At 34.3% G+C, this 16,347-nt stretch overlaps 1 protein-coding gene across 1 annotated transcript; it reads right to left on the bottom strand.

Annotated features, from left to right (window-relative positions):
* Positions 1-2,792: 2,792 nt before the first annotated feature.
* LOC132095948 (nectin-4-like) lies at positions 2,793-16,313 on the bottom strand. The gene is made up of 11 exons (XM_059501040.1): positions 15,844-16,313; positions 14,074-14,268; positions 11,716-11,883; positions 11,281-11,559; positions 10,339-10,453; positions 8,075-8,226; positions 6,856-7,030; positions 6,368-6,443; positions 5,604-5,666; positions 5,318-5,506; positions 2,793-3,296 (listed from the first exon to the last, which is right to left on the bottom strand). Exons 1-11 carry the CDS (start codon positions 15,890-15,892, stop codon positions 3,003-3,005), a joined length of 1,755 nt encoding a protein of 584 aa, XP_059357023.1. The 5' UTR covers positions 15,893-16,313; the 3' UTR covers positions 2,793-3,002.
* Positions 16,314-16,347: the final 34 nt, after the last annotated feature.

The following is a 16,347-nucleotide window of genomic DNA, read 5'->3' as shown; positions in this document are numbered from 1 at the left end:
CCTTTTTCCATTTTTATTTTTAAATTAATGTTGTTTTTGGCTCTCCTGGAACATAATGCCATGTATTTGACCTTCAACATTTTAAACGTTTAAATAAATAAAAAAATAACTAATTTATTATAAATATTACACATTTATAAATTATTATAAGTGTATCAATGTATTGTTAATTATTAATTTAATATACATTTATATTATAATTTATTATACATAATTAGATTAAATAAATTACATGTAAATTAAACATTAAAACAAAATAAAACTTTTAAGTTAGTTATTTTTAAATATCGTTTTCGTGTATTTACTCAAACCTGAATGACTTTCTTTCTTTTGTGGAACAGAGAAGGTATTTTTTTAAAGCTGTTTTGGTTACCAGTGACTTTCATCGCATGAAAAAAATAAAAAGAATAATAATAAAAATAATAATCACCACAGCAAATAAATGTCTCAATTGCATTATCTGTAAATTTGCAACAAACAAACGTACAGAAGTCCTATTTTTAATTACAGAACATTCTCAAAACAATATAAGAGGACAGTTATTAAAAATAAATAAATAGTTATTCCAAATGGTACCATAAAATAAATGGTTAACTGCAGAATTAAAAAAAAAATAAAAAAAACAATTAAGAGCTTTAAAGACCTTTTAAGGCCTGCACTTCACATTTCAGCCTTTAAACAATTTTTAAGAAAAGGGAAGAGTCAAATATATTAATTTATATTAATTTAAACAATTAGGCTATTATTAGACAATTATTATATAAAATGACATAAATATATCTTAGTGTCTTAATTGTTTAGATTTTTACAATGCATTAGCTTTCTGTCGAACCACTGGTTCACATTTAAAAATATGTAGCAAAAATAGTAGACGTGCTTACTGAAAAAGCAAATTGGTTCTCTGCCAGCAGGTGTCACTTTCAGAACTGCAGAAATATATACCAGTGTCCCCGGTAATCGCTGAACAAAGCATTGCCTGACTCGGTTTATTCAGTGAAATCATAGCCTTTTGAAGTTTAATCTACATACTAATCTATATAGCAATTTTTGTCTTTCTGTCCCCAAATTTAATACCACTAATAATTAAGACTTTGTATCATTTTAGAGTTTACATGGCCTTAAATTTAAACAATTTAACTGAAGACTTTTAGGGACTGGAGGAAACCCTAAGAACATAGTTCAGTGCAAACATTTCTGTCATGCATTTGGCAAAAAGCTTTTATTGACAACAGATTTTACCTTTGAAATTTGATGCAAGTGCAACTCTGGCGTCCCTGTTGCTTGTGTGATGTGATGACGATCTAAATACCACGGTGCATGTTCTAGACTCAAAGCAAATTCTGAGGTTCTTTGAAGTTAATGCTATAAATAGATTTCAGTGTTTTCTGGTTATTCTGCAGGGCGTCTCGTTCAGAAACCTGCTTCTCATCTTCATCACGATAGGAATGATTATTCAGGGGGGATTATTTATAAAAGCAATTTTCCGTCACTGAAAAAAAAAAAAAAAGATATGAAAAAAAAAAAAAGATAATCTTTAAAAACTTTTTATCATGCAATTCAGATTTTTCTCGCAGTCACGAGTTTACATCTCACAATTCTGACTTTTATATATGTATGTTTAAATAAATCTGTAATGAAGTTGTGAGAACTAGTTTATGTGTAACTAAACGTTTCATGTGTGATTATGTCTGAAAATGAATAGAACTGAAAATAGGCTAATAGTGTTGATGTTAATTTTGACCTCTAATCTAATGTACCAAACGATATCAGCCGAATAATTTCCTATCGGTGCATTTCAGTGAAAGCATAAGGACACACCACCGAAAAGTGACCACTGTGCCTTTCATCGATTGACTCTGTATTTTCATTCACATTAACTTTTATTAAATCTCTTCACAGATCAGTCATCTTTCTTTCTTTTCAATAAACACATCTAGTTCAGGGCTGGACGTTAACACTAGTTAGTTGAGTAAAAAAAAACAACAACAGCACATTTACACAAACTCAGACTAGTAACATCTACAAATAGTGCAATACTTAAAAAAAATACAGTGTTGGAGTTTTTGCAAAGTGATTATAAATAGGTCCATAATGTCACTGGACGAAGTAGTAAGTTCAGTAGTTTCCTGGGTGGACTGTAGAGAAGTAACCTGCTAATCTGTTTAACCCTTACAGAAATTAATCATATTTTCTAACAAAGTGATGAAACTGTAACTGTATATCAGCCACAATGGAGATCCAGATTAATGTGTGTCTTTACAGTAGGAACAATAACAGCAGTGACAGGGGAAAAAAATTATTTGTAAAGGAAAAATGTTATATAGCTGAAACTGATGTCAAATAGAAATATTTTATATTGCATATATATATATATATATATATATATATATATATATATAAAAATACAATTGTGAAAGTGTAATAATATTTCAAATTTCTACAGCTTGTTTGATCAAATAAATTTAGAGACTTCTTTCAAAAATATTCTAAATCTTATTTATTCTAAACTGTTCACTGACCGTGTCAGTATACTGTAGATATAAACATCTCTTGGAGGACAATATTTAGTATTATGACAGATTGATATGCAATCAACCAGTTTAAGGCACTGTGAGTTCTGCAGAGGTAGACCGAGTCTAAACCAGGAACAAATCAGATCAGCAAAACTTGGTTCAGTAGAAACATGACTGCTTTTGTGCTCCAGGGATACAGATATTTGATATCTAAATTTTTAACCACACTGGAATCGAAACTGAGAATCAATAAGCAGAATTGGAAATGATAAAATTCAAATTATACTCAACGCTAACTATCATTCACACATTATTCATGCACGAGTGATATGCATGACTATTTTAAGCATGGATGCTTTACAAAACAAAGTCATGCAGGTTTAACAGACATGAGTTTGAGTAAGTGTTTTTTTTGTTTGAACTGTCCCTTTAAGAGTTTGTGATGTTTACAGCCTTACAGATTATGAACTATAAGGCATGCATTGAGGATCATATGACCTGTCCTCGTGAGTGTATAATGATGGCGTTGGAGTTTGGTTTTGGCGTCAGTCCGCCGTTGCTGCACTGGAAGTAGTTGGTAGTGGCCTCGGACAGGTGATAGTTCACCTCACAGCTTTCTTCTTCTCCTTCAGGAACTCGCTCTCGCTGTACGTCTTTCTCACGCTCCGCTCGGTGAATCTCTCGGCGAGAGCCGCGCTTCCATCCATCACCGATCACATCTGCAGTCGGACCCGAGCTCACGGACGGAGGAGGAGGACTCTGATCTCGGTGAAGCCCTGAATCCTGCGAGAGAAACATCATCATTAAAGGATAGCTGTTCTTCACCTCAGGCTGTATGATCATATAAAACAGTCACAGTTTATCCACTGCTGATGGCAAAACAAGAATCAAAGATGTACAGTTGTTATGCAATTTGATATTCTAAATCAAATGTTTTTTTTATCCAAACACATCTGACCAATTCAAGACCACAATCTTAACTAGATAAAAAAAGTTTGGCAAGACAAAGTTCAAAAATTTAGATAGATTAGATGATTACATGATTGGCCTGTTACTAACATAATGCTGGCATGGATAGCATATTACTAGCATGTTGCTTAATTGATTAGCAAGTTACTAGCATGTTGCTTAATTGATTAGCAAGTTACTAGCATGTTGCTTAATTGATTAGCAAGTTACTAGCATGTTGCTTAATTGATTAGCAAGTTACTAGCATGTTGCTTAATTGATTAGCAAGTTACTAGCGTGTTGATTAATTGATTAGCAAGTTACTAGCGTGTTGCTTAATTGATTAGCAAGTTACTAGCGTGTTGCTTAATTGATTAGCAAGTTACTAGCGTGTTGCTTAATTGATTAGCAAGTTACTAGCATGTTGCTTAATTGATTAGCAAGTTACTAGCATGTTGCTTAATTGATTAGCAAGTTACTAGCATGTTGCTGGCATGATTAGCTTGTTAGTAGCATGTTGCTAGCATGATTAGCATGCTACTAACATATTGTTAGCAAAATTAGCAAGTGACTAACATGTTTCTAAAATGATTAACAAGTTACTAGCATGGTGCTAACATTTTTCTAAAATGATTATGTTACTAGCATGATTAACAAGTTACTAGCATATCGCTAGCATGATTAGCAAGTAACTAGCATGTTTCTAACCTGGTTAGCTTGTTACTAGCTTGTTGCTAGCATGAGTAACATGCTGGTAACATATTGCTAGCAAGATTAGCAAGTGACTAACATGATTTTAGCATGATTAGCAAGTTACTAGCATATCGCTAGCATGATTAGCAAGTAACTAGCATGTTTCTAACATGATTAGTATGTTACTAGAATGTTGCTAGCATGCTACTAGTATGTTGTTAACATGATTAGCATGCTACTAACATATTGCTAACAAGATTAGCAAGTGACTAAAATGTTTCTAGCATGATTAGCAAGCAACTAGCATGTTGTCTGGTAACAATAAGTAGCTTTCTCAGGCCAACCTAATAAATACTATTACAGTAAATTAATCTTTATTCATTTATAAATGAAATATAATGGTCCATGAAGGATGGAAGTGAAAAACGCCTTATATTCAGGTGTGCATAATTAAGCAGTTTTTTTTTACAGATAAAATTAGCCAAAAAAGATTTAACAAAGACTGAAAAGTCAAACATTATCAAATGTTTATGAGGATGCAGCAATATTAGAAATGAAGTTAAGGCACGGCAGGATGAAACCACAACATACGATATATATGACGGTAGATAATTCTCAGGTGATTGTATGCTTTATTCAAATCTAATCTGAGTTTGAATATCATAGCAACAACCGTTTACCTCAGTTCTTGAAAATAAACTGAAGCAAACTTGTACATTAAAACTGAACTCACTGCGAACCAACAAATGTATCCCATAAAGATGGTATCAGTTACTCAGTATGTGCATTTAATGATGCAAAAAAGGTTTGATATTTATGAATTCGATTATAAACATCCATTTCGTTGCGACTGCAGTGAGCTTCCAGAGAGGCTCCGCCCACATGCACTTCTGATTGGCTGTGATATTTGATTGATTCTGTCACGTCACATTAGTTGAGGACAAATAATTAATGACACAATTTACATTTTTCAATATTTGGTATTGGCCATTTTTTGGCTAAACACAATACTTTTTGTCCGTCGATTTACAAGGGCTTTTAGGCATGTTGTTTGGTCTTCGCTCATAATTATACGCACTTTATGGAGTTAATAAAGTGGTCTGTTGCTGATATGAGAAATTTTATGAATGGGTTGATGTTGATGTTCACACACACACACGCACCAGTGATATGTTGCTGGACTTGACATAGTACTCGACTCTCCGTCTGCGCTCATTTCTCTCCTCCTCCATCTCTCTTGTGTTTTTGCTGGATCGCTCCGGCCGGTACGCTGTGTATATGGCAGGACGTCCCAGACTGTCATACTCTCCGTCTCCATGTCTGCCCTTCACATCGCTCAGCGTTGAACAATCCTACAGGAGACATGCAGATGTTTATTCTGGTGATATTATCTCACTCACTCACACACACACACACACACACACACGTGCTGGTGTGAAATAAACTCACCTCCACCGAAAAAACACTGCCCTTCGTCACACTGTCCATCTGAATCAGTGAACTCTCCTCCGGCTGCAGACCACACAAACAAGAGTCATAATGCAGCACATTACTTCCAACTAAATTACAACTGCATTTAGATTCCTGCTTCAGTTTCTAACAACAGAAAACATGTTTACAGCAACATTTACAATGAAACTAGAACGGGCAGGTGGACAGCATTTCAAATATAACCATCACACGTTTTATAGTTTAATGAAAAATCTTGTGAAAACAAGTCTGGGTCACATTTCACCCAAAAATAGAAGAAACTATTATATATATATATTTTTTTTTTTTTTGCATGGTTACATGATTTTAGTTTTCCAGTTTCATTCCCTTAGTTTTAAGTTGTTTTTGTTTTGCATTTTATTATTATTCCCAAAGATGATTCTGATCAAAATAAAAATACTGTACTACAAATAATTTCCATTTTACATATAACATCAGCATAAATTAAAGGCGGGTTAATAAACACTAATAAAATAAATACTGATTATCTGCGTTATGGTAATCTGAATATACAATATAAGTTTATTAATTAACATTGATGCAAAAAAATAAAACTTAATGCTCTTTATAAATGCAATAGTGTGTCTTTTTATTTGCATTATGACATTATTCATCACAATTAAAAACCACCACACTTTCAAACTTTTTTTGTTATTTGTCATTACTCCCAAAGATGATTCTCATCACAAATCTAATCATGAATATTAATTGCGATGTCGTACCGCTGTCCTGAGATCCCCGTTGACGGAGTTGAGTCTCCTCATGGACACCTGTCGCGACAGACTGACCATCTCCTCCCTGAGACACAAACACATTCATATTCAGATATCTGGAGCAATACAACAATACACTGTAAGGGTCAAAGTTATCAAATTTTCTTTTATGCCAAAAATCATTAGGATATTAAGTAAAGATCATGTTGCATTAAGATATTTTGTAAATCTTCTACCGTAAATATATCAAAACTTTTTTTTTTTTTTGATTAGTAATATGCATTGCTAAGAACTTCATCTGAACAACTTTAAAGATGATTTTCTCAATATTTAGATTTTTTTGCTCCCTCAGATTCCAGATTTTCAAATAGTTGTATCTCAGACAGATATTGTCGTCCTAACAAACCATACAGCAATAGAAAATGGACCAAGGGTTTGTGGCCAAGGGTCACATTGTTTCTAGATGCACTTCTTTAGGTTAAAGGTCACAGGCTCACATTCTGGTGCTGAGTGTTCGTTTAAGCTTCCTGTTCTTGCGTCGAAGGCGACAGTTAACGAAAATAATGGCGATCACAAGGACGATGAGCAAAACCCCGGCGACGGACGCTCCTATGATGATGAGGAGAGTCTCTGAGGGGCTTCCGAGAACGGGAGTGAATTCAGACGAATGCTCTGAAACACAAACAACAAAAAACACTAATGCATTCATTTGAGGTGAGACGCTTCAGACAAAAACTGTGTTTTTTCATGCACTAATCAATTTTGAGATTACTTTGCTTCCATAACATGTCATGATCTGACTAGAGAAAAAAAAAAATCCAAAATACACTTTTAAGAGTTTATTTTATTGCACTTTATCTATTTACAGCTGTAGATTTAAATTTCAATTCATATCTTTAAGGAGTATTTTCTTAAATACACGGTCTGTTTATATTTAATTTAGACTAAAAATTATTATTTTTATTTTATTAAACTCAATGAAGTTAAAATAATTTACATGTAAAATTGTATTTAAATCACCACATGGGGGCAGCAGAGTCACAAAAGTAGACAAACATGGAGTAAATTAAAGGATTTGTTTTTTCATTGAAAGGCAGTGGTGTTTAAATTAGTTTCTGAGTCAATGTTGGCTACGACTGAGATCTAAGGTTACACAATTGTGCAAATCACTATGAGGAAGTCAGAGAAACACGGGCCGTGTGGCAACATCGACAGAAAAATAGCCAAAGAAAATGACGAGATGGGTCACAAACACAAGAACAAATGTTTCCAGAATCAAACATCCTCTTGCTCATTTTAAGCACATTTTCTGCTGCTGTCAACAGAGCTGATGTTGACACTGCCATTTTTACTTACTTTCCATCCTTCACTTTAAGATTAAATTATATATATGTGTACTAAAGAAATCTAAGAATAATCAGTGATGCTAATATAAATATATATATATATTATTGTGAAATATAACATTTCTATATAAAAAATAATATATTAAATTCTGTTATATTTTTGGAATTAAAATAAAAAACAAAACATTTAAAGATGGGCTTTATCAAAATGAGTCAGAACAATAGAAATAAAGTAATAATCATTAACATGACATTCCCATAGAAGGACATTTTAAAGAGAAGTTTGTGGGAAAACCCACACGGTTGAGTTAATCTCAGTGTGATGATCGGGCCTGGTGTCATTTGTTTCTTCGGTAGAATAAACACCTACGTCCGATCTCCACTTTAAACTCTGCTTTAGCGATTCCCACGCTGTTAGCTGTCTGGCAGATGTACACGCCTTCATCCGTCACATTCAGAGGCCGAACAAACACCAGTCTGTCCTCTTTAACCAACACTCCCACCGGCAGACGGCTGTCCTTCCTGAATACAGACAGACATAGAGACAATAAGATGTTATAATATTCAGTTCCATTACTGTGACGTTCATTTAATTCTTATATATATATATATATATATTTTTTGTATATGTATACTAAGCTTTGTGTGTGTGTGTGTGTGTGTGTGTTAACTGCTGTTCGGTGCACTCTGGATGGGTTAAATGCAGAGCATGAATTCAGAGTATGGTTCACCATACTTGGCTGTATATCATGTCACTTTCTCTTTCAATTTTGAATTGAATAGAGATGGACAGAAATAGAGACGGACAGAAATAGAGACGGACGGATGGATGGACAGAGAGACAGACAGAAAGAGAGACAGACGGACACACATATACATATATATATATATATATAAACTGTATTGATATTTCAGTATTTTAACTGCATTTTGATCAAATAAAAGCAGCTTTGATGCGCAGAAGATACCTTTTAACAATTAAGGTTTTGAAATACTTTTCAGAAAAGATTACTTAATATATATGCATATTATTTAGGATCTACATCTTGATTTAAGAATGGTCATGTAATTGTACTGGAAAAGCAAATTGAAAACACAGCAAGAAAATCACTTTTTGAAAAACTGAATTTGCACAGCTGACTTTCCCCCTTCCTCCATCAGTATCAGTGTTTAATCTGCTTTAGGTGACTGTAACCCCTCAGACAGATGTGAATCAGGACACACCCCGATACCGACCCGCACACACACACACACACACACACTGCATTCCTCCGGCCGATAACCCACATCATCACACGGCTGCAGCGACGCCAAACACCACATTAAACGCATCTCAGGTTTCGGACCTTCGCTGTAATTATCATCCAAGTATCATGTGACTCCTGCAGCCTGTTACCAGTTCATTCTCCAGCACTACCTGCATTAAAGCACCTTTTCAACAACTGTATGCATGTGAATATGACCGACACACCATGCAACCTTAATAAACCACCAACATGCATGATTTGAGGACTCATTCACATATGGAGAAGCATGCATGATAATGCACACTGGATACGTGAAACGCTGTTAATTACAGTTGATGCACTGCATCTTTAATCCAGTGCGAAGCCTGTGTTTCTGTGCCGGTTAAAACAATCATTACTGGACAGGAGGGTTATTTAGGGCTTAGCGTGTGTCTCGATACACCCCACCCTCATCTTTTAGCATCCTGCTCTTCTCTCTCTCTCTCGTTCTCGTTCTTTACTGTCCCGTGCATGAAAATCTCCCTTTTTGGCTCTTTGCTCTAAGGTTGCAACGTGACACTGAAGCTTTTATTTTATCCTGAAAGGAGCATGTGAATATGCATCGCTGCAGTTCAGAGGCCTTTGTGATCATGTGTTAAAGAGAACAAAAGGAAGAGGAAAATAAAGAGAAACAAAGGGAGAAAGGGTGGAAAACAAGTGTTTTTGTAGGGATTTTGCAATGTCGCTAGTTCAGTTTGACGCTCATGCAAATAAAGCGTGCAGAGTTTGAAAAAATTAATTGCAATATTACAATAAATAAAACGGAAAACTAAGACTTAAATAATTAAATGATAAAAATAAATAAAACATACTAAAATATGAATATTAAAACAAAACAAATAATGCTAAAAATAGCAAAATAGTAGAAATCAATACTAAATACTAAAATAAATCAATACTTTAATGATAAAGATAAATACTAAATAACCGTTTTCTCTACAGTAATTATTTTCATTTATATGCACCAATTTAACAATGCAGAATACAATCAGAAACATTTAGGGAACTTAATGTCCAAATAAAAAGCACATTAAAATCGCTGTAATTGTATTCCCAACAAAATCACAAGAACATTGTGAATGCTCCCTAAAATCACACCGTCATAAACTCACCTGCATAAAACTAGACTGATGCAATGAGTGCTGATGAACAAACATCACAAATGTTTTTTGTTACTATTATTGCGGTTTAGTTTTTCTCAGATGCTCATCTTCCCCAAAACAAGAGACAAAAACAAAGCTTACTGTGATTGGTCACTTCTCGCATCAGAATATTTCTGTAAAGGGGTGGTTTAAGGTCAGAATAAACTGCAGATCATCCACAGACTAGCTCTGTAAAACTGTGTTACCTGCTCCACGTGACGTTTTGTGGCAGCGGGTTTCCTTTAACCACACATCTGAGCTCTGATCCCGAGTGTCCGAATCTCCAGGAACCAGAATCAGTGATCACTGCATCAGGAGGATCTGAAGCACAAACACAGGGACACTAGCATCATTAACTACAACTCAAACTAAGAGTTATATTATATATATATATAAAACAAAACGTATCAACTTCAATAGTTCAATTAGTTTAAAATGATCTACTAAAAAAAAAAAAAAAAAAATTAATAATAATAATAATAATATTATATATATATATATATATATATAATATTATTATTATTATTATATATACATAAACTAATAAAATAAACTTGAAACCTTACAAAAAAGTATATATATATATATATATATATATATTCAATTATTAAAAAATTTATGATAAAACTATTTAATAGTATTTTGTTGATACTGAAATAACATGTCATCATTATTACCTTGAAATAAAATAATGAACATTAATTGACATAAATAAAATATTTTTAAAAATTAACCTGATTTTAATTCAGCTAGATCCCTCGAAAGCATTTCTCCCTTACATTTCGATTTACTGGATATACAAAAATAACTAAAACTGAAATAAAATAAACTATATAGACATGAAAAAAACAAATTGCAATAAGAAATATAGATATAAAAATAAAGCAAACTTTTAATAAAGTCTATAACAGTATTTCACTGATACAAAGATAACACGGTATCAGGGTTATAATCGTTAACTAAACCCGTTAAAATATATGGACCATTAAAATTTAATAAAAATTTTAAAAATAAAAGCAGAAAACAGAAAAATAAACTTTAATTTTAAATAATAAAAAACTATTATTATGTGTGTTATACATGTATTATTTTTGTGTGAAGTCACACAGCTGCTTAATTGTTGTGTGATGTGTTTGAGGATAACTCACAGTGCACCTGGAGCTCGTTGCTGATTCTGTGCGGACCGTGGAGAGCCGGGTGCCACACCAGACAGTCCAGACGCCGCTTGTTCATGCTGCGCAGAGGATGAAGGGAAAACTGAGAAGTCACGACTCCATCCTCTCCGGTCCGGTTCTGAGACTGACCGGGAAGCTCCGTGTCCCAGGACAAGCGCGGCGGAGGATGTCCAACCGCACGACAGAAAGCTGCTGCGCGGAACGACTGGCCTTCCTGAAGAATCACCGGATCCAGAGAAGAGATCGGCAAAACTAGAGAAGGAGAAACACCGATGAAGCACTGCAGAACACTCTATAATCAGGAATAATAAGAAATACAACAACAGTACAGCAGATAAACGCTTTAACAGACTGAATTGAAATGAAGCTTGAGAAGCTCAACAGATGTGTGAGAAGAGGGGATCTTACTCCAGACAGTCAGGCTGATGTGTCTCTGGAAGCTTCCAGAGGGAAAGATGGAGACGTGGCAGGTGTACGTGGCCTGATCGGCCTTCTTGGTGTTCAGGATCAACAGCGTGGAGTCGACGGTCGGGTCGGAGCTCTCGAACTGAACACGACTCAGAAAATCAGGAGACACTGAAATAAGAACATTACATTCAAGAGACTGAAGAGTTATGGTTCATTCCTGGTCCTTCTTTGAACATCCTGTCTGGATTTCACAGACAAACAGCACTGAAACCAGATCGAATCCCGTGAGCTCTTATCTTTTCATCAGAAGTCTTGTTTCTTCGTGAATACGGAGAATCACCAGAAGATTTGGACAACAGCTGCAGGTTCAATCCAAATCCTCATCATTTACACACCTGCATGTCCTTCCCAAACCAAGGTGACTATAGTTAATTAAAACTCAGGAATAGCATTTAAAAAAAATAAAAATAATAATAATAATATATATATATATATATATATATATATATATATATATATATATATATATATAGAAAACAAACTAAAAAAATAAAATGACAACTAAAAAAATATTAATATATATATATATATGTGTGTGTGTGTGTGAAATAAAATTCACAATTGAGAAAAATTATTTTATTTTAGCTTATTGTATTTTTCATTTACATTGCTTTACTTTATGTTCTACTAAAACTAATATAAAAGTTAATAACAACTTTATAGACTTAAAATAAAAATACTAAAAATGAAATAAAACAAAAAACCCACAACAAAATTACTAAAACTTTAAAATGAAAAATAAAAGAATTAAAAAAACCATTATATTCTACTATAATGGTTCCTAAAATAATCCTAAAATAACACCATTTAAAACAAATATGTTCTTCAAAAAAGATTTTTTTAATTATTATTATTATTTTTTTTACATTCTGATCATTTCTTTTGCTCATTTCCATTCCGTGGCAGCCACAGCTCAAGCTTTACAGTGAAATCATTTTCAGTTTGGGTCTGTTCTTCACATGAAACATCACAAGACTTCAGAAGACGTGGAATATCACGCTTAAGTTATATCAGCTACTGTTAAATCTTATACTGCTTTTTGTCCTTTTTCACTGTCATTGTATGTAAAACCACAGCATGAGCTCCTTTGTGTGTCACAGTATGAAGAAAGAAAGTCAAACAGGTTTGAGCTGATATAAGAGTGAGTACATAATGACAGAATATTTAATATTTTGGGTGAATTAAAGCAATGCAACACAGATGGCAGATATGAGTTGGTTCAGGTAAAAGAGCTTATGAACACAATGCACTATTGAAAATATCTGTCATGACAAATGTCTCTAGGTGACAGAGGCCTGTCAGAACACAATGCATGCGAGACAGTCTCGTTTAACAAATCTGCTGGAGGGAAATGATGCTTGGTCTGTTTGTGCTTCTCTGAATGGAGGAGATTTAATGACAAGAGGCGGACCAATCACCAGAACACTTATTTTAGTATCATTGAGGTACTGTTATAGTTAGTAATATTTAACTGTTTATTTTGTAATGCTTTTTGAATTACTTCTTTTTATATTTTACATTTTCATTAAAATTTATTTAAAATATATATATTTTTTTCTTTCACTTCTAGTTATTTGAGGTCTATATTTTATATCCAGTTACACTTAATGAAATTGAGAAATGTTGCTTTGGTATCTACACTGAAAAATATATACTATTTTTTTAAAAGGTAATAAACCACTTACCTTAAAAAAACAATTACAACTTATTTTAAGTACATTTAATAGTAATAATTATATATATATATATATATAGAAAGTTAGTCAACTCAATTTCTTTATTAAAATGTAGCTAAAATTAATTGATAAATTGCAAACACTTACAATAAAGAAGTTAAAAGTTAAAATAAAACAAACAAAACAATTAAACAAAAGTTCACTTATTTCAGCTAACGTTTATTTAATTTCAAGCGAATAAATTTCAAGTGCTATAGAATGTTTGTTATTGTCCATTTTCTTTGATTTATTCCAAATGTTCTTTATTATTTTATTCATACATTACATTGATTTATGATCTGTTTCCTTGAAAAACTATTATAGTGTTTTCATATTTTCATGTGTTCGGTTTTTCTGTTTTCATTTTAGTTAAAGTTTTAGTAATTTTGTTGATTGTTTCTGTCATTCCATTCGTTAGTTTTTGTTTTGTGAACTATAATAACTCTGGAACACATGTCCATGTCTTTAAGATTGTTTCCATTGTGAAATCTGAGCCAGACATGTTCCGAACAGGTTTTGGGAGATCCACTTTACTAGTTAGTGTTAGTAAATGGTACAAACACACACACACACACACACACACCTGTAGGTCCTTGAGTAAAGTGTCCGATGATGATCTGTTCTCGTTCTCCTCCTGGTTTCTGTCTGGACCAGGTCACTTGCACCACTTTTTCATCAGCCTCCACCATAAAGCGGCAGGGCAGCCGGGTCTGTGCGCCGGAGAACGAGCGCAGGGCCAGAGATGGAGACGGCTCGATAAACTCACCGTGAACACAGACTGAGACATAAAGACACAGTGTGAACATCTGCAAACAGCACTGAATGGGTTAACTATTAGAGACGAGGTGAGGGCCGAGGACAGTTAATAATAAACCCATGCTATCATGATCCATCGCTCCTGACCTACAAACATGTCACAAAAACACAAGGACATTCCCATGCATCACAACGAGAGAGTTACAGATATGTGTTTTTTGCTCCCTCAGATTCCAGATTTTCGTATCCATGTATTGTCCTCCGAACAAACCACACATCAATGGAGAGATGATTCATTCAGGTTCCAGATTTACCCCATGACTGGTTTTGTGCTCCAGGGTCACATTTTAGAATAAAGTTAACGCCGTTTCTGCTCATTTTGCATGTTTGTGAACTCTTTTAGACCTTCACTTCTTGTCCAATGTATCATCTATCATCCTAAGCGAAACCAAGATGAGAAACTCTGGACCAGACACCCGATGTTCAATAAAAACAAAACAAGCCGGACAGCAGAAGACAGTGAGACATAGTGAGAGAATGCCGTCTTGTAGTTCTGGTTATTGTTTGTTCTCGTCTCAGCTGAGACTGAACACAAACACACTGACACGCCACACGCTTAAAATAACAATAACTTCACACACACACACACACACACACACACACACACACGCATGCATGCATGCAGGCACATATATACAGTAAACACACACACACACACACACACACAATTCAATTAGCTTTATTGGCATGCCAAAGCATGATGCATAGGAAAAGAGAACATATGCAACAGTTAAATTTGGAACAATATAGCAATTAAAGTAACATTTGAACAAGTATCATGTATGACGTAAATGTTATGTAACAAGATTATTTCTGTACTTATTCAACTGATAAACTGAATTCAGCTTTATCTACAGTCATGTTTGTTGGTTGGTTTGGTGCGAGTTAGCCGTAGATTCACTGGATATTGGTTTCTTGGCTGTGGCTCAAGGCTGCTATAAATCTTGCAGCTATATTTGCACATTCAGATTTTTCACCAAGAATGAAGGGGAGTTTTTCAGATGGGGTGCAATTATTAAATTGGGGAAACATTTAGTTTATTTTGGGATAGTAGTGGTTTCTGATGGTTTGGTATTTGGAGCATTCTGTGAGGAAAGGTCTCTCTCTCTCTCTCTCACACACACACACACACACACACACACACCTGCGCTTATTTTCTCAATGTCGGTCATAAATGAGTGAGTAATGATTTTTGAAGCTGGTTGAACTTTAACTACAGTGGAAAATGTTCTTAAAGAATGTCACTGTACCAGATCAATCACACACGCACACACACACACACACACACACACATAATCCGGGCTAACATCTCAATAGAACTCATATACTATTTTACACTATTTTACTTCACTAAATTACTTAAATGAGATGAAAACCCTACAAACCTTCCTAAAAGGCAGCATGAAACCCACAATAAACATAAAAAGTACATAAAAGCTCAAACGTGTTGAGAAAGAAAGGACTAAACTAGACGTATAGTGATTTACAAACTACCCATTCATTAGAAACGGACTTCTCAAACATTTGTCTTTCTTACCCATCAATCTGAAGATGACCACACTGATGCAGGCCAGCACTTTCTTCATGTTGCTGGTTTATTCTGTCAGTATGTTATTTCTCAACACATCTCCTCATGTTCTCACCCGTTTCTTCTCTTAATCCATCTTAAGTCGTTCTTAAACTCCAGCGTCTATCAACATTTGAACGAATAAGAAAAGCATGCAAAGTAAAACTGCAGTTCTGTCACAAAACATGAACTGAATAGCTACAGAACAATCCCGAAGCTGATAAACTCATCATTAAACTCCGTCTGAAGAACTGAAGACAGCTCACGCGTTCAAACGCACTCAGGTGAGCGTTCTCACACCTGCGGGTTAGGCTCCGCCCACCACTTCCGCCTGCACACAAACACTCACTGACCTTTGATTTAAGCACTGAACTATAAACCTCTTCTTATTTATATACATATAAGTCTATGGTGGATTTCTAGACATGCATTAAAAGCTCAACTCTTTTGAATGCATGGCGAGGTGTGAAGTTT

This window comes from Carassius carassius, chromosome 20 (genome assembly GCF_963082965.1).
Source record: "Carassius carassius chromosome 20, fCarCar2.1, whole genome shotgun sequence".
NCBI classification, from domain to species: Eukaryota; Metazoa; Chordata; class Actinopteri; order Cypriniformes; family Cyprinidae; genus Carassius; species Carassius carassius.
The sequence above is the reverse complement of the archived record's forward strand: the minus strand, read 5'-3'. Positions and strand labels throughout refer to the sequence as shown.

Bases quoted from the DNA above. Each gene is read 5' to 3' on its own strand.
- LOC132095948 (XM_059501040.1), bottom strand. From the start codon at position 15,892: ATGAAGAAAGTGCTGGCCTGCATCAGTGTGGTCATCTTCAGATTGATG. The intron at 14,269-15,843 runs GTAAGAAAGACA...TTTATGTCTCAG, and splicing joins GGTCATCTTCAGATTGATGG to TCTGTGTTCACGGTGAGTTT. The intron at 8,227-10,338 runs GTAACACAGTTT...GTCTGTATTCAG, and splicing joins CAAAACGTCACGTGGAGCAG to GAAGGACAGCCGTCTGCCGG.